Source organism: Micropterus dolomieu, linkage group LG18 (genome assembly GCF_021292245.1).
Source record: "Micropterus dolomieu isolate WLL.071019.BEF.003 ecotype Adirondacks linkage group LG18, ASM2129224v1, whole genome shotgun sequence".
NCBI lineage: Eukaryota > Metazoa > Chordata > Actinopteri > Centrarchiformes > Centrarchidae > Micropterus > Micropterus dolomieu.
The window spans coordinates 16,031,127-16,048,577 of record NC_060167.1 but is presented as its reverse complement, the minus strand read 5'-3'; the positions used below and the strand labels follow the sequence as shown (position 1 = coordinate 16,048,577).

The 17,451-nt window shown below is 40.1% G+C and overlaps 1 protein-coding gene across 4 annotated transcripts in view; it reads left to right on the top strand.

The window, feature by feature from the left end:
- Positions 1–516: 516 nt before the first annotated feature.
- The window catches only part of col2a1b (collagen, type II, alpha 1b), a 44,493-nt gene continuing 27,558 nt past the window's right edge, over positions 517–17,451 (top strand). Inside the window, exons 1-17 of one of the 4 annotated variants that reach the window (XM_046028583.1) lie at positions 517–610; positions 4,178–4,387; positions 5,863–5,879; positions 6,387–6,419; positions 7,496–7,528; positions 7,630–7,683; positions 9,164–9,265; positions 10,062–10,139; positions 12,211–12,255; positions 13,413–13,466; positions 14,820–14,873; positions 15,656–15,709; positions 16,383–16,436; positions 16,547–16,600; positions 17,032–17,076; positions 17,193–17,246; positions 17,364–17,408. In XM_046028583.1, the coding sequence (XP_045884539.1) occupies positions 517–610; positions 4,178–4,387; positions 5,863–5,879; positions 6,387–6,419; positions 7,496–7,528; positions 7,630–7,683; positions 9,164–9,265; positions 10,062–10,139; positions 12,211–12,255; positions 13,413–13,466; positions 14,820–14,873; positions 15,656–15,709; positions 16,383–16,436; positions 16,547–16,600; positions 17,032–17,076; positions 17,193–17,246; positions 17,364–17,408 (1,080 nt within the window). Of the gene's footprint in view, positions 611–4,177; positions 4,388–5,480; positions 5,533–5,561; positions 5,880–6,386; positions 6,420–7,495; positions 7,529–7,629; positions 7,684–9,163; positions 9,266–10,061; positions 10,140–12,210; positions 12,256–13,412; positions 13,467–14,819; positions 14,874–15,655; positions 15,710–16,382; positions 16,437–16,546; positions 16,601–17,031; positions 17,077–17,192; positions 17,247–17,363; positions 17,409–17,451 lie in introns of those variants that run through there. The other 3 variants (XM_046028582.1, XM_046028581.1, XM_046028580.1) reach the window with 3 other exon arrangements.

The window sequence follows — 17,451 nt, the reverse complement described above, 5'->3', positions numbered from 1 at the left end:
TAAAGAAGCTCCTTCAATTAGTGTAACGAAGTGATTCTGGCATCGTTATGCTTTCGATGAAAAAGGCAGGGGAGAGAGGGAGAGGGCAACAAAGTTAGAAGGGGGAAAGCTTCAGTTTTTTTGGGTTCAGTAGCAGCACGTGTAGAAAGGAGTGGTCTGGGACTGGAATAATGGAACCTGGGAGACAGAATGGGAGGGAAACGGGGATCAGGTTTCAGCCTGACAGGGGGTAAGGGGCCGGACTGATATTTGGGAATATACGAAGATCCATTGAAGGCAACGGGGACATAAAACTACAGCGTCTGGCCCGAAGCGGTCGGTGCTGAGTTTCTGCTGCAGGTCCGGGTCCTGCCACTGGATTCCCCTATCGTTTTTTTTTTTTTTTTTGGGAAGGGTGAATTTCGAATGGTTTGACTTTTGTAACCGGGGACACAAACACTAAATACCAAGAGAAGTCTACGTTCCCTTCGCACCCGTCTTTCTCCCTTAAGGGCCCTGCATGTCTAATATTTAGACATGTTCAGCTTTATGGATTCCAGGACTGTACTGCTACTTGTAGCAACCCAAGTATTTCTATTAGCCGTTGTGAGATGTCAGGAGGAGGACGGCCGTAAGTGACACTTTTTCTTTCTCGACAGCCATAATGAAGAAAAGCTGAAGTTGTCTTAAGGGTCATATAGAGAGCAAGTGTTCTTGCAAGTCATATGATTCTGAAATATGTTTAACTTTAAGCACATCACCTAAACTTTGAATAGTTTAGTGCTTGTTTTGGTGCTTGGAGTGATTTGGTTATTCCCTCACACATTTTACGCACAAAAAGTTCATTGTTGGACTGGATTGTGTGGATACTCTGTTGCATGAAAAGTAATCTGATTGCTAATTTTTGTGGACTTTTTGTCTGCCAGGAGTGCTGATCTTACTGTATCCACAAGGTGTGATACAACTAAATATATCAGAGTTGGGGACGTGCGTAAAAGTGGTGCAATGGATATTTAAATTAACGCACATGGAGCCGAAGCTTTATTTTAATATGTTTTCATTCTCGTTGATGTTTACATTCTCGGATATAGTTTGGAAAGCAAAAATCAGATTCAGATTCAGATTTTGATCCCTCACAGTGGAGTCCAATGCCTTACCCTACCTCCCCCATCTTTCTTAGCTTAATCTGCGGGACACCTGTGGATGCTTTAGGCGCCCTGACAGGTTCTTCTTTTTGCTGCAGATTCACTTAATATAGAGGGTGGGGGAGTGGAGGGGATGGGCAAAAAGTGAAAGGTGGTCTGGCTCAAGGGCCCTTGGTGAAAAGTGTTCACATTCCATTGCTGTCAGAGGGCATCCAGACGAATCCTGGCTTGTTGAGGCAGAAAGGTGGACTAATAACCAAAATATCCATTAAAAGTAATCCATTTTTTATGTGATTAATTTAACATTTACTCCATTAAGAATCAAAATGGTCCTTATTCTTTTATACCTGCAGACTTTCTACTGTCTCTGCAGTCTTTTGAATAAAACTCATCATTCATCGTTATTGATTTTAGTATCCACAAGAGACATGTGAGGGTGAAAGCCGCCAGCAGAATGGGGCCAGAAATAATGTTCCATATGATTTCAGGGTTTCCATCTGCTTAAAAGATTACCCATAAGCTGTGACTGTCAGCCCAGAGAGAGACATAGCCAAGGTGCAAGAGAGAGGTGATTGGAAAAATACAAGGCAAGGGACTTCTGAGAAGTGCAGTCTTCTCTGTAAAGTGACGCTTACCAGCCTTTTAAAGCAAAAAAAGGTGTATTTTCTGAGAAAGAGAAAAACAGAGTCAATGCTCATACCAAAGCAACTGCAAGTTTCAGGTTACCATTCACAGAACCTCTGGATATAATGCAAGCCCTTCTTTCATTATATCCAGGGTACATTTTTCTTGGAGACGCTGAAGTGGTAAAGATGTCTGATTGTGACCTCAGCACAGCAGGCTTAGCAGCCCTGAGTCACTCAGAGTGGACAGGGATCAGTTCTTTAACTCAACTTTAAGGCCACTGACTGACTGCTCATACAGGTGAGGAGGCCATAAAGCTAATCATGCAGGGGATAGAAGAGGGGAGAGGCCTAAAAGTTACTAAAAACGTTACAGTGAAAACAGAGTTGACTCTTCTGTCCTCTAAGTACACCTGGGTTCACTTTACAATTTTCGTTGTTCAATTTGCTCCCCTGGAAAACAGTATGGCTGCCAACGTATGGGAAAGGAGACTTACAAATTAGCCTGAGTGACGAAAAGCTTTCTATTAGCTCTCCAGTATACAGAGGAGGCCTTGTCCCAGAAAATCCCATATCAGGAGAATCTTTCATATTTGGGCCAATGAAAGGACAGGTACAGTCTTTTGACAGTATGTCCAGGCCTCTAAAACCAAATGTCAAAACCACAAGGTATGTGCTTGAATGCTGACCATTTTCTTTTCTCTGATGTGTTTGAATTGGCTTCTCACACAGCTATGGCTTCCAGATGGGGTTTAAAATGTGCTCCATGTTTATACAAGGCAATAGTTTGTGAATTGCCCACTCTGTCCCATTCCAGAAAGACCTCATTCATTACTGCTGAGGTCCATAAGGTTACCTAGACTTAAGCAGTGCTCAAAGGTAAATATAGCTACTGTACTTACTCCTTCCCCTTTCACACTCTCGGCAGTCCGTACCCTGAGGCTTTTCTTTTGGTGTGTACACCACTTTCACCCGGTCAGTGTAGGTTCAGTGACTCCAATCAGAGTCTTTCTTTAGGCAACTATTTGGCCTTCTGTTGTATTTTTAGCAAGCTGCCAGACTGGAAAATGAACAGGAATATGGCTAATTACTAAATTAATTGTTAAATGTTTATGAGTGGTGTAACTTAGAGCAAGCACAGTACCTGTATTGAAATATGCCCTGCCTCCATCACCTTCAACTTTGCTCTCTTTGCCCGGCTGTGGTCAGGAGTGGGGAAAAAAATCCAAACATTTTTCATTCCCTGAATGCAAACTCTGTCTCCCCTGTAGTAAACGAAGGTGTCTCCCGCAATGTAAAATAGCCCTATATTTAACGTGTAGAGGAATTTGGGCACATGGTCTCCAGCTCCTGTGAAGTTATTGGAGGTTTCCTGCAGGTGTTAGTCAGCTTCACTGTGATCCTGTAATATTCCACTGCCACCCTGTGGCTACTTTAGATATTGCATGCTGTTGTGCTAATTCGGTAACCTGACTCACTATTGGTTACTGATGAATGGAATGAGGGCACAAGATTTCTTTTTTTTTTTTTAAGATTATCTTTGGGACATTTTAGCCCGTTTTTGACAGTGTGTCCAGACCAAAAAATGTGGGGGAAGAGAGGTGGGTGACAAACACCTGTATTGGATCCGGGGAAGCTGCAGTTTACATTGACTAGAGCTGCAATGATGAGTCAGCTATTTTCAACTAATTGTCAACTGAGTGTTTTAGTCATTTCTCATTAAAAACGCCAAACACTTGCAGGTTCAAACCTTTAAATGGTGAGGATTTGATGCTCTCTTTTTTGGCTGTTAAACTGTTGCATACGGGGACATTATAACAGATCTTATAACAGGCATTTTCACCATTTTCTGACAGTCTATAGACAAAATGATCAATCAATAAATCAAGAAAATAGTATGCAGAATAACAGGTAATAAAGCCCTAATGTAGAGGCCCCTAAGATTTTTTTTATTTTTTATTTTTTCGTAGAAATTGTGTTGATGAGGAGAAATCTACATTTGTAAAATCAATAGGTTTGTCATTCTTAATAAAGAGGTAGATGACAAGGCAGATGTCCCTGTGGTGACATCTGCCTTGCTGAAGTGACACTGAACAAGGCAGTCAATCCTAACTGTAATGAAATATCATATTGAATTCTTATTAAGAAGAACATGTTCTGAGATTAATTTTCATTTTAGGTTTAAGCTTTCCAACATGTTTTTTTGCATTAACACGTTGGAGTACCTGTTAATGCACTGCACTATAACATTGTTTCATTGTTAAGCAAAACATTATTTAGTTTGATTTAAGGCACATTATGATTTACAGTGAACACACTAGTTGTTGTTTGAGTAACACATTGGATGTCTGATGCTTAATCTCCTTTTTCCCCTCCACCATCTACCTGCCCTGGGCCTCTGTGTGTCCCTTACTATGACCTGACACACAGAGGAGGATGTTTTTACCTGTGTACAAGATGGACAGAGCTATAGCGACAAGGATGTATGGAAACCAGAGCCTTGTCGCATCTGTGTGTGTGACACTGGAGCCATCCTGTGTGATGACATTGTCTGCGAGGAACTAAAAGACTGCCCCAAACCTGAAATCCCATTCGGAGAGTGTTGCCCCATCTGCGCAGCTGACCAGCCTCCACCCTTTGGTCGTAATTTATTTATCTCACACCTTTCATAAATAAATTACTTCTATAAGATCATGTTGTTTATTTTGGGGAGAAAATGACACATTTGGTGTTATTGAAAGGTTGGCCAGGTGCAGTTTCACCTCTCTTACTTTAAGGTATTACATCAAGCCTTAACTATATGTCGACCTTTCATTTGAACACAGTTTTCTGTCCCAAAAGCAAACAAATGATTAGAAAAAAATGACAACTGTGACAGATCTGACCAGATTTCAGTGAAATGCTACCTCAACAGCATTTTTCCATTGCTGGCTCACCTTGGCCCCATCTTGTTTGAATACTCTCTCCTTCCCTGAGTATCATGAAAACATGTGGGAGTCATTAAGGAAATACCTCAGTCAAGCAGACATGGCCTCACATTTCTACTCTATATCCTCTGTGGATTTCTGCAGATCTGATGGCAAGAAAAACTGGGACTTTTTGAAGGAGCTATTCACCACATTTAAAACCACCAGTGCCTCCTGATAAACAAGGACCTTGTTGGGCCACTTTGGAAATATAAACAATGTCAGTTGAGGAGCATAAGTGAAATCAGAAGTGTCACTGTTTGCAAGGCATGCTTGTGGATTAAAATGCTTTATAAAATACTTATCTTCCATTTAATGCAAAATTGTACATATACAACGTAATTTACCACCTAAAAACAGGGCTGGCATTCAAACTTTTTCATACTGGCCGAAATGTGTCCAAACCACTGACTATCGAATATGAATGTGTTTAACTTCTTTTATGATTGGATAGATTCTGATTTAAATCTAAATTTCAATTATTTTATGGAGGCAAATGCCTTTTAAGGCTGCTTGTATTTAGCCAACATTTAACATTTTAGAAGTTTGGCTTCTTTTTGAAAATGAAAATAGGGTTTTATAGAAAGACATTGTTTTTATCTGTAGGCTATTAGTAAGGTATCAATTAATGTACCATTTCGGTATCTGTATTTAAAAGTAGCTATGGTAACTGCACTAGCATCCATTGGATTTGGAATTGGAAAAATAATTCATTTTAATTGTAAACGATATCCAGCCCCACCTTAAAAATATGCCAACTCATCATTTTTCAATATTGCTATTTAACAATGCTTAATAGAATGTTTTGAAATATAAAATGTAAATATTTACACTTTACACAGGCTATTCCAATTATTTTGCTTTCTGTCATTCCCATTTCCCTGCAGCTGCTTTGCTTCTGCTTTGAGCTCTTAAGATGCTTATTCAACCAACACTTTTTCAATCCTGATGGGCACTTTGGTTACCACAAATATGATTTGGTGGTGGTCTTCAGGGTTAGGGGTTAGCGAAAGGTCAATTGGCCATCAGCACAAATAGATTTTATGAGTTTCGGGGAATTACTGTATAACCCTCGTGGATTGTTTCTGTGCAATCCATTCACTAACTGTGATTTGTTTCTCCCCTCTCACCCGTTTCACCACATAACAGGAGTACCTGGAGCTAAGGTGAGACACTGTCGGATATTAAGACACTCTTTGTGTATGTTATGTCTTGGTATGTGGTCATCATGCTGTGTGTTTGTGTGTGTGTGTGTGTGTGTTTGAGTGTGTGTGTGTGTGTGCGTGTGTGTGTGTGTGTGTGTGTGGAACACACCTGGAATTAAATCTGTATCTATCCCGGACTTCTATCAGTGCTGCAGGACCAGTAGTTTATGGATTTAGACAACACTTTGATGTGAAGAGCTTTGCAAGACCAGATGGATGACAGTGATTTCCTCCTCGACACTGTGTGCCATATTTATGTGTTTAATGATACTGTCGGGGATAGTTACTGTCAACATTTTGCTGTTGACCAATTTCCCCCAAAAGCCTGATGTGCTTGTCAGATGCTCTCTAAGATGCAGGGTGAGAAAATATGTGTGAGAAATGACATATAATTGAAGAAATGTTTGAAAATCTTTTTGATAGCTCTAATCCTAATTGCTTTTGTTATGCTTATCTTTTCGACATCAGGGTCAGAAAGGTGAACCCGGAGACATTACCGATGTAAGTCGACACCACACAGCACAACGAATACAACTTTTCATTTGAAAATGTTCATTTGTAAATTATTTTGTATCTCAAGTGAAACACTTATTGGTATCCACTTGTGGAGGAAGTATTCATATCCTTTAGTTAAGTAAAAATGTAGCAATACTGCAACATTAAAAATACCAGTACATTACAAGAAAATGTCCTGCATTGAAAATGTCACAATAAATACATACGTACTATTAGTACTAATTCTGAAAATGAAGCATGTGAGTGATGTTCTATTAGATAGTATGCTATTTTATTTTTATTACTAATGTATTAATGTGTAAGTAACATTTTACTGTTAATTTTAATTATTGTAAGTACTGTTGGCAGTTTAATCTACTCCAGTGCATCACTTATTATAACCTTTGAAATGTAGTGGAGTAGAAGTATCAAATACCTCAAACAGTATAGTATTTAAGTATGTGTACTTAGTTACATTCCACTGTTTGTAGCATATTAACTCTTGCTGTGGATCTGAATAGTTTTTCAACAATTAGAGAAATAACCTAAATAACTTAGCAGTAATACCACCATTCACTTGTCAGGAGCAAAGCCAAGCATTATCAGGCCTCTACACAATCCTCCATACAGATCTTCATAGGCCAGTGGAGAAAGAGAGAGAGAGAGAGAGAGAGAGAGAGAGAGAGAGAGAGAGAGAGAGAGAGTAAACTGCTGCTGCTGCTGCTGCTGCTGCTGCTGCACCTGGAAATGCTTTAAACCTCGGAGGGAATAGAAGTTTGTGGCAGGAAATAAGAGGGCATTGTTTATTGTGTGTTTCTTATAACGCGTTGCCCAAAGAGATTAGCAATTAACAACCCTGCTCTGATGTGAGAAAGATAATGATTCCCCACCGAGTGCAAGGGGACCTAAAACTTATGTGTGCAAATACATGTGGTAAATGTAAGCTTTAGCAGTGGGCCTAAAATTTAAAGACTATTCACAAATGCTACATTTACATGACTTTAAAAGGTTAAAGGTAAGATTTTATAACAGATAGTTGACATCCTGACTTTTCTCTATTTTCTTTTTCTTTACTTGCCCAGGTTGTAGGACCAAGAGGACCAAGTGGCCCAATGGTATGCACAATTTCTGCATGTATACATTCTTCCTTAATAACTGTTCTTTGGGAGCTTTTACAATTTGCTTACTGACTACTTCACTGTCTCCCGTTCACCAGGGCCCACCAGGAGAGCAAGGACCCCGGGGAGCGAGAGGCGATAAAGGAGAGAAGGTCAGTTTGAAAAAAATAAAAGAATTAACCCCCCCTGTAATTTTCACTCAAAAAAACAGACCCACACTCTGCTCCTTTAAGAAGTACAGTATGTCCTATTGAATCTGATTGCTTTAGGTCTTTGGACACTGAGGTGGGTGGATGGAGTCTCTGCTATAGCTTGCAGTTTTGCAGAATGGTAGCCTTTCATTGAGCAGCTCAGTCTAACTAGTCATGTATCGTTTCTATTAGGCTGTGTGGTCTGCTAAGGTCTGGGTCGTTTAACAGATGTGGGACTGTCGGAGACTCGTAATGTAAACCTCTGCTTCAGGCCTCAGTCAGTCAGTGTGGGAAATCAGAGTCGACACATCCGCCAGGCTTTGATCATTGCATTAATGTAACAACACTTGGACGTGAAAATGGCTGCAGGCGAGGAGTTTATGTCATGTAAACATCTTGCTTATGCAGACTTAAGCACAAGCTGGATTGGGTTTTGGCTAGCAGAGGTTGAGCAGCCTTATAAGTGTTCAGCACATTCTTTGTTCAGGATCCCCTTGCAGGGTAATTTGTCACTACATGCACAGAGGCATGCCAGGTAGTCTGATTTGGTCTGATAAATCATCAGCATGCTCTACGGGGGGTATTTTAATTTAAATTGTATATTTGGCAATGTTTTTTTGTTGTTGTTTTTAACCTTTAAATGTATGGTCAGGTGTCGTTCACTTCCCTCATGTAGACTGACAGTGCAGTTTGGAGAAGATTCAACTGAGCATTAGGCTTCTGTCAACAGTGTCTGACAAATGTAGTCCAGTGGTGTATCGTCTGCCAACTACTGTGTAATGATTTATCCAAACCTGCCACTGAGGCCTGAAAGTAATCAATAGACTTGTAACAATTATTATCTTCTTCTCTCTCTCAAAACAAAAAGATTACAGCACAGAACAGGATAATTTTTTACTCATAGATATGTAATTAGCATTTTCATTATATATAGAATTGTTGTTCTAGTTGTCAAAAAGCACACTGCAGATGGAAAAATATGAATTTAAGCTGTATATTTGAATAGAGTGGAAATGATTAGTAGATTGATAAGTTGATAATAAATTTGTAAAAGTAAGTAAGTAAGTAAGTAAGTAAGTAAAAATGCATAAATCAACATTTTCCAGCTTCTCAAATATGAATATTGTTTGGTTTAGTATTGTTTGGACTGCTGGACAAAACAAGACAGGGCTTTGGACACTGTAATATTTATATTATTATATTATTATATTATTATTTTATATATAACTATTTTCTCATGTTTTATGGAGCAGATGACATACTGATTTCATTATCAGTTATTCTTAAAAGGTTGCATCATTTGGTCATTTCAGTTTACGAATAAGAATCAAATTGATCTTTTGATATGAGTAATAACAAGTGCTCACCATGACCTATTTTGGGTCATATTCTTGTCCTTTTAATAGATTTTATTGATTTTAATATTAACTGTCTATTTCAGGGAAGCCCTGGTCCCCGGGGCAGAGATGGTGAACCTGGCACCCCTGGAAACCCTGGCCCCCCTGGACCTCCAGGACCTAACGGACCCCCTGGCCTTGGTGGAGTAAGTATCCCATGACAAGTAGGGGGTTGGCATTGACTGCAGACGAAGGAGCTGACAGGTTGAACACTGATGCAAGGCCAAGAACGGCTTCACTCTAACTGGGTGGAATAAGCAGAGAGAATGGTTAAAATAGAGCGAGGAAAGAATCCAAGAGCACAAAAGATGTGGGAAATAGCTGGCATTGTGAGGAGGCAGAAAGACAACGGCAAGTAGATGCAGAGAGAGAGAATAGATCGAATGCCTCTCATTCTTTGTAGGAGAAAGGGAGGGAGGAGGTGGATTGAGGGGAGGGGAATGGAAGGGCAGGAGGTAGAATGATAGATTTGGGGAGGGGAAGGGAAGGAGTTTTTTTTTAGGGGGAAAACAAGGAGACTCTTTGTGAAGGCGAGAGAGATGTGAAATCTGTTCACATGCCCTCTGTCTCTCCTCTGTCTGCATCAGGATTCACATAATGAGCTCTGCTGCTGACAATCTATGAAAAGCTGATCCTCCTCTCTCCTGCCAAAATGACAGCATCCTCCAACCTCAAATCAATGACAACACATTTGGCTTCCAAGATAAATACTTTAATTTTGCATCATGGACACTGAAACAAAGCCAAAGCACACCTTTAAAGCAATTTGAAGCATTTATTTTAGTCTATTCCAACCAGATGCTTTACCCAGCAGTCAATGCGGCATATTTTCTTTTAAATTCAGATGACCATTAAAGCTCATTTTCACTGAGATGTCATAACAACGACCTTTGTATAGCTTGATAAAAATCTCAACACTGTCTTTTATTTTGCCTTTTCCAGAACTTTGCTGCTCAGATGGCTGGTGGCTTCGACGAGAAGGCTGGCGGCGCGCAGATGGGTGTGATGCAAGGACCAATGGTGAGCGAGCGATGATGAGACCTGCTCCCTTTTCCATGTTCTCTGTTTTGTTTTTTTTACAGTCAGCTGCTTTTGAATCTGCTTGGATGCTACAGTGTTGGAGGGGTCAGCAGCGAGGAGATTTTACTAGGCAAACTGCTTAGTCCACCAAGACCCGAGTTAAAGATCTGAGCTGGCATCAGCATCTTCCCTTCTGAGGTGTCTTTGAATGAAACTCCCTACCATTTCCAGTTTTTGTGTGCCTGATCCTGCACTTTTACCTTTCTGGAGGTGCACAAACAACTTCCTTACATGAACCACAGAAACCTCACATGGTTATCAAACGTGAAAACTACTACATCATACCTATGAGATGAGGAGATACCCATGAAGAATTTAAAATCATCAAGGATGGGAGGAAACATGGAAGGCAATTTGTAGCATCACCTATGTTTTTTAATTCTCTACCTATGTTTTGGGGAGAAAATTGAAGGATAAGGGATCAGTCCCCCAGTGTTGGAGAAAAGAAACGACAAAGTTATGGGTCCTGATGGAAAAGAAACACCTCACATGGGGTCATTTGAGTAAACAGCCATTGATCGTTGTTATATTTCAAGCCCGTGAAAAACCGACACTGTCGTTGGTTAGCTGGCATGGCAGCAGCTTGCCTGAGATGATGGAGTGAGGAGCACACTGGGAGCTATTTTTGTTTAGAGAGCTTGGCAGTGTCTCAGCCCAGCAGAGGTTTGAGACGCCAGCAGGGAAGGGAGGGTGGGGGGTTGGGGGCTGGAGTCCAACAGATCCCCACAGTTAGCAGCGGTCTGTGTTGCTTCACTCCTACTGACTGGCCTTCCACATACCTGTCTAGGAGCGCACCACAATACTGACCTTTTTGAAACCAGGCCACGTTTCACGTCAAATCACAAGTCAAGCTTGTAACACCCTTATATAGAGTACCTACTCAGAACCCAAACTCATATACGAGCACTTACATACCAAACCATACATAACACTCAAACAACGCTCTTACTGAAACGTATGCACACATATACGTGTCCCTCAAACACACATTCAAAAGTCCTGAAGATATAGAGCCCCATTGATACATTTGAACCTGCTGTGGTAAAGGCTTCCCACCCCCACTGAAAGGTGACTTTCATTCGCTCTTGAGGACCACTGTGCCATGCTGTGACGTTTTCTTTGGCTGCCATCCTTGATTTTCAAAGCATAACCATGAAGCAAAAATGTGGGTTTATAAAAGCAAGCCTGCTGAAAGGAATATGTTTTCCAAGAGGAAAGCTGTCACAACTAATCCGAATCAAGTCATTTTTTTCACTGAAGGATTTTGTCCAACTTTATTTACACCAGCTCTTACAGTACCATTGTTCCTTGTACAGCTGATTTTCTTTGTGCATGTTTGTGCAAGATAAAGAGGCAGACTGAGAGAGAAAAAGCAACGGGTATTTGGCTCATCACCTCCACAGAATGTGATTTTTTTTTTCTCTTGCTGAGCAGCGATGCATGAAGTTGAAGTAGAAATTGCTTTGGCGTGTGACTCCAACCAGAAGCTCTCGCAGAGCAGATTAAAAGATTAAGTCAGAGAACTCTCACCTCCTGTTCTGATGCCTGAAACATTTAGGGATGAAAAATATCACAGTTGTGCATTACGTTGTTTTTCATTCCATGTCAAAGCACAAGAAGTCATGTAGAGTTCAAACACTCCTTCGAAGAGTACAGGACTGCCTCTGACCTTTGAACTGTAGAAGCACACAGCAGGTGTGGGTTGACAGTGAAAAGAGAACAAGAGCAAGTCTAAATGCTGCTGAGGAATTTCAAACGATTTATGGATTTGACAGGTAGAGCTGTTAAGCTTTGTGTCGCTTGAGGGCAAAGCATGTGACATTTTTCTCTATAGCTCCTGACTGAATTTAAGAAGACAAAAACAAGTCATTTCCCTTTAACACCCACACTCAGTGTTGCAAAATGTAGTCTGTTTTATGTGTTTCTGTAGCTAAATTGGTGTGTACTGGTGTGACGATTTTGTATTTCGTTAGCCTGATGTTGTGTCTCTTCTCTCTTTTGTTCTCCTCAGGGCCCTATGGGTCCCAGAGGACCACCTGGCCCCACCGGATCACCTGTAAGTACCACCTGTACGCCCCAGACAAACACACACCTGTAGACGAGATCCTGAGTTTGGTCACCAACAGGATACTCTAGGCTAAATCTCATAATTGAGCTTGTGCTTGATGCCATGTACATATGCCGCATTGCCCACTTCCCCCAAGTGTATTTAATAACAATAATGGCCACAAAAGGACGAGTGACGAGTGCAAACTCCAACACAGGCTGACAGGGATAAATGTTTACACACGGCTCTGTTTTGACTGGGAGTGTTGGAGGAAGGTGGCACAAGGAGAATACTTTAGTCTCACAGCTGCAGGCTCCAGGGCTTTTTCCTATGCCATAACCCAGGCTTACTCCAGAACACCTGACAATTTACCTTTCATAGAGCCTACTTGGAGTACTCCTCCAAGCACACACACCCCACCCTTTTCCGCTCTTACCCGCAACCAAGCTCCACCTGTACCTCTTTCAGCCCTCCCAGCGTCCAGAGTAAAGCTATTAAGTTGTAGGCAATGCCAGCTGACTTGCCTCAACTTGATGGTTTAAATCACCCTGAGCCCACATTTGGGAGACTTGTTTTCTGCTTGGACACCTTTGACTGCTTTTAGATAGGATTCAAACAGGGTCGACTTTCTCAAAAGCGATGACATGACAATAGTAGGGAAGTAGTGTAATTTTGAGTAGCCGCAATTTGTAACGTAGACAGAAAGACACAGACATACAGTGAGTGTACAATAAAGAAATAGTTTTCATATAATCGTTTGTATGATTGCTGCTGCGAGTGTACAAGTACTCACCTTTTCTGAATATGTACTCTATAATGCATTTCTTTTTTTTACTGTAAATTAAGTTATGCAATAAAATTAGCTACAAGTATCAGAGATTTACCACATTTGTAATATAGCCAGTAACTAATTGTTGCCACAAAGTAACAGTTGTTATCCCTAACCCATCATGATTTCCTAAAGCCTAAATTGACATATTCAAAAAGCAATTTGAATACACATGTGTACTGAATATGTACAACATCCAATTAATTTAACTACCATAGAAGAAATCCAGCAAACTTAACTGGTATTTAAATATTTTAAATTTCACGCCCTCTCAGGCATTGTGTATAAAAAAGTTTCACTCTCGTCAAACAGCCTCTGTCTTCTTTCTGCATCCCAGGGCCCACAAGGATTCCAAGGCAACCCAGGAGAGGCTGGAGAACCTGGACAAGCTGTGAGTATCCCCAAGTGCACGTTACATGGTTATTCTAAATACTTATAACATATAAACCTCCTCTCCTTTTTTATGTTCTTCTTCTCTTTTTAACTCACTACCTTCTCTTGTCTATTTGACTTTTTAAAAGATGTCAGTAGTGAGGTACAACTAGACTGGACAGCAGTCATCATAGCCATATATACCCATCTTTACCCATCTTCTCACTGACAGCTTCCAAAGTTTGCTATACCTCTCCATCTCCATTAAATTTCTATTCCCCAACCCTCAAATAACTCCTCTCAGACAGGAGACCCTACCCATTTCCAATTATTTTCATTTTCTGTTCTTCTGCCCCAGCTCCATACTCTCTCTACCCTCACTCACCCCTCCTGTAGTTCCCACCCTGACTTACTCCTAATGAAGCTTCCAGAAATCAGACTATCCACCCTCTGTGTCCTTCCCATTCCCTCAGCAGGTGGACAATGCAGGGTCTCCTCACTGCTGTGTTAATCTGCTCCTGTGGAGTTCAGATGTGCTTCCTCTTTTAAAAGTGTTCCAGCACATCATTATATGTGATTAAAATCAAGCTTCCTTCCAGAAAATAACTCGACAGTTGTAGAAGGATCACAGTGTTGGTCAAGTGTTTGTCAAGACCAGAGATAATTTTGGCCTTTGAAATCACAATGAGTCAGAGATACTTGAACTGTTATTTTCCATCAGAGCGGAAAATGACCAACAAGATGCCTTTTATAGCTTATCCCAATAAGGGAGATAAAGTGGTCATTTAGATGGTAAAAAATAGTGACCGAACCAAAAGACATGTCAACACACATGAAGTGAGAAAGCTCAGAGAGAAATTGGCAGACAGAAAGAGAGAAAAATGAAAACATCAGAACTTCAGATAGCATTTGTTCCATCCTTTCGGCCTGATCTTGTCTATAAATCCTGCTTATTCTGATCCCTTCTCATTAAAAAATACTCTCATTAAAAATCATAATCTTGTCATTATTGTTTAGAAATTGATTATTGGGATTATTTTATAAAGACCGATTCACATTAATTAGGAAGCAATGTGTGTCAGATCAGCAGAGCAACTGCCAAAACAGTTTTTGCTTAATGTAGTAGTAAATATCCTACTAATGTAACACTCAATTAAATTCATGTATTGAAGTGTATTTCTTATGTGTTTCAGTTTGTTGGTCTGGTAGGAAAGTGAAAGAAAGCAGGAGCTGTGACCCTTTTTATATACAGTCTATACTGTGACCACATGCTAAGAATTATGAACCAAAGTCCAAACTGTGCGAGGTTGCCCTCTGCTGGTTATGAACAGAAACTGTGTCTCACCTTTGCCTGTTTTCTCTTTACTATTAGGGCCCAATGGGTCCCCGTGGCCCCCCTGGACCTTCTGGAAAACCTGGAGATGATGTGAGTAAATTACCAACAATCAAGAACTCAAGGCACATGAAGCTTAGTTACTGTTCTTATTTCACCTACTCTGAGTGTATTCAGTAAAATATCAGCGTCTCTGCTGAAAGTCCTGTAAGTTTGACCTTAAATAAATTCTCTTGTGGCCTTTTCTGACTCCACCTACAGAAATAATAAAATGTGTCACTGTCGTGATATCATAGGTGAATTTTGCGAGTGTTGTTAATTTCATGAGTATTCATTTCCCATTCCTGGTCTTGATATGTTTACATTAAAACACATTTTCATTTACTTGTTACTTGTTTAAAGGTACTGTTATATAATGTAAATCACAGCATCCCCAGCATACATTGATTTGGTTGGTCTCTGTTTGCTCTTCATGTAGTATTTTTCCAAACTGAACTAAATTATGTTTACTGCTCAAGCGTTTTGTATCAGTAAGCTCTAAATGTTATTTTCAACATCTTGTTGGTCTTTCAAAGCTATATCCAGTATCCAATATTTTTATTTGGTATTATTACTGCTATATTACCATAGAAAATACTACTATGTTTCTCTTTTTAATCTTAATCTTTAATCAGACACCAAACTGTAATTCTTACCTTTTGCCACATGATGGCAGCAGACATGAAATATCACCATGTGTCCAATAGGAGGCGTATTCTCAAATCCAGGATGTCATTTTACATTTTGAAAAGGAGTACTTACATGATATACATGGATTTACATTTTTTTAATTTTATTAATTTTTACATAACTTTTCCTCTCTGTTGCTCTTTTAGGGTGAGCCTGGAAAACCAGGCAAATCTGGCGAGCGTGGACCTGCTGGACCTCAGGTGAGATTAATCAGGCTTTCGATTCAGTCTGACTGTGGGGAGTCTCCCTTGGTATAAGATTTTATCTTGTTTTTCTCTCTGGTGGCCAGCAACCAGCTCTGGAAATATATGGAAGAAATTAGTCTCTAATACCAGCTCACAGACTGAAACAGATTCTTGGGCCATAAACAAACTGATTGGAGGAAAGCACACAATCTTTATCTGAGCTTTTATACTTCACATACAGTTATAGTGATGCTGTCACTTCAGAAGAACATAATCAACTCAAATCAACAGTGTATTTTTACATTTTACTTTACATTGATTATACAATAAAGGAACTTTCACCATAGCTGACAGAATTGATGGATTACAGTACAGACTGAGCGTATCAGATATTGATCGGAGTTCAAACCTGTAAATTACACTAATGAATATCACATTATGAGTTTCAGATGGAGTCATTTATCATCTCAAGCCAAGAATTAGAGTATTTCTTTTGGTCTAAAGATCCCAGGTGGCCAATATTAGTTGGAGCCTTTTGATGTGTGGGGAAACTCTGTCCTGATGTAATCTACTCCAGTGGCCAATGGAGGAAATGTTGATAGCAACATTATTTTATACTCTCAGCTTCATCCCTTTGCCCTCTACTGTGTTTTACTCCACTGCATTACCTCTCCTCTTGCATTTAAAGGGAGCTCGTGGATTCCCAGGAACTCCTGGCCTGCCTGGCATCAAGGGACACAGAGTGAGTGTGTTCGTTGTCTGTCAATGATTTCCAGGAAAATTAGGTGGTTGTTTGGGTTCTTGTCTGGATTCTTGTTATCCTAACTATGCTCTGTCTTCACTTTCTTTTAGGGTTATCCAGGTCTTGATGGTGCAAAGGGAGAGACTGGAGCTGTTGGGTCAAAGGTAGGATTTTATTCTGTGTGTACTCACTGTTTTCCAGCTAATGATGGCACCAGGTTACTGTTTGTTTATGTATGTCTTTATGTCTAAAACAGACTCCAGGAAGAGTAATAGTTGCCAAGTAGGGCCCCAACGAGTGATTATTCTCTGCCGATTATTTTCTAGATTAAAGGATTAATTGTCTGTTCTATTAATAGTGTAAAAACGTCCATACCAGTTTTTCAAAGTCATTCAGGGGGATGTCTTTAAATATCTTAGTTTTGCTAAAGATACTCAGTTTAATAAGTTTTAAAACTGATATTTTAGTGGCCCAATTTTCTGCCATTCTTACATGAAAAATTACTTCAACGATAAATCCAATTTCAAAAAGATTTAGATAGACAGATAATAAACAATGATTCAAATGAATAATAAATATTTGTTCCTATCTTTAGGGTGAGAGTGGTGCTCCCGGAGAGAATGGCGCTCCTGGACCAATGGTGTGTAAATCACAACAACAACTCCACATGAGAACCAAAAGATGTACAAATCCTGTCTCAAATCTAATGGTGAACTGACTCTAAAAGGTTTCTTCTCCTCTCCCCCATCCACATAGGGACCTCGCGGTCTGCCTGGTGAGAGAGGCCGTCCTGGACCCAGTGGAGTTGCTGTGAGTGTCTATTTTCACAACTACAACTTAACATCATTGGTGAAAAGTGTTGTTATTAATTTAAAGTTAGGACCAAAGGTTTTGATAGCATTTGCTAATAATGTGTTGTTTATTCAGGGAGCACGTGGAAATGATGGCTTGCCCGGTCCCGCTGGTCCCCCTGTAAGTATCATCTAATTCACTTTCATCTTTTTATTTTCATTTC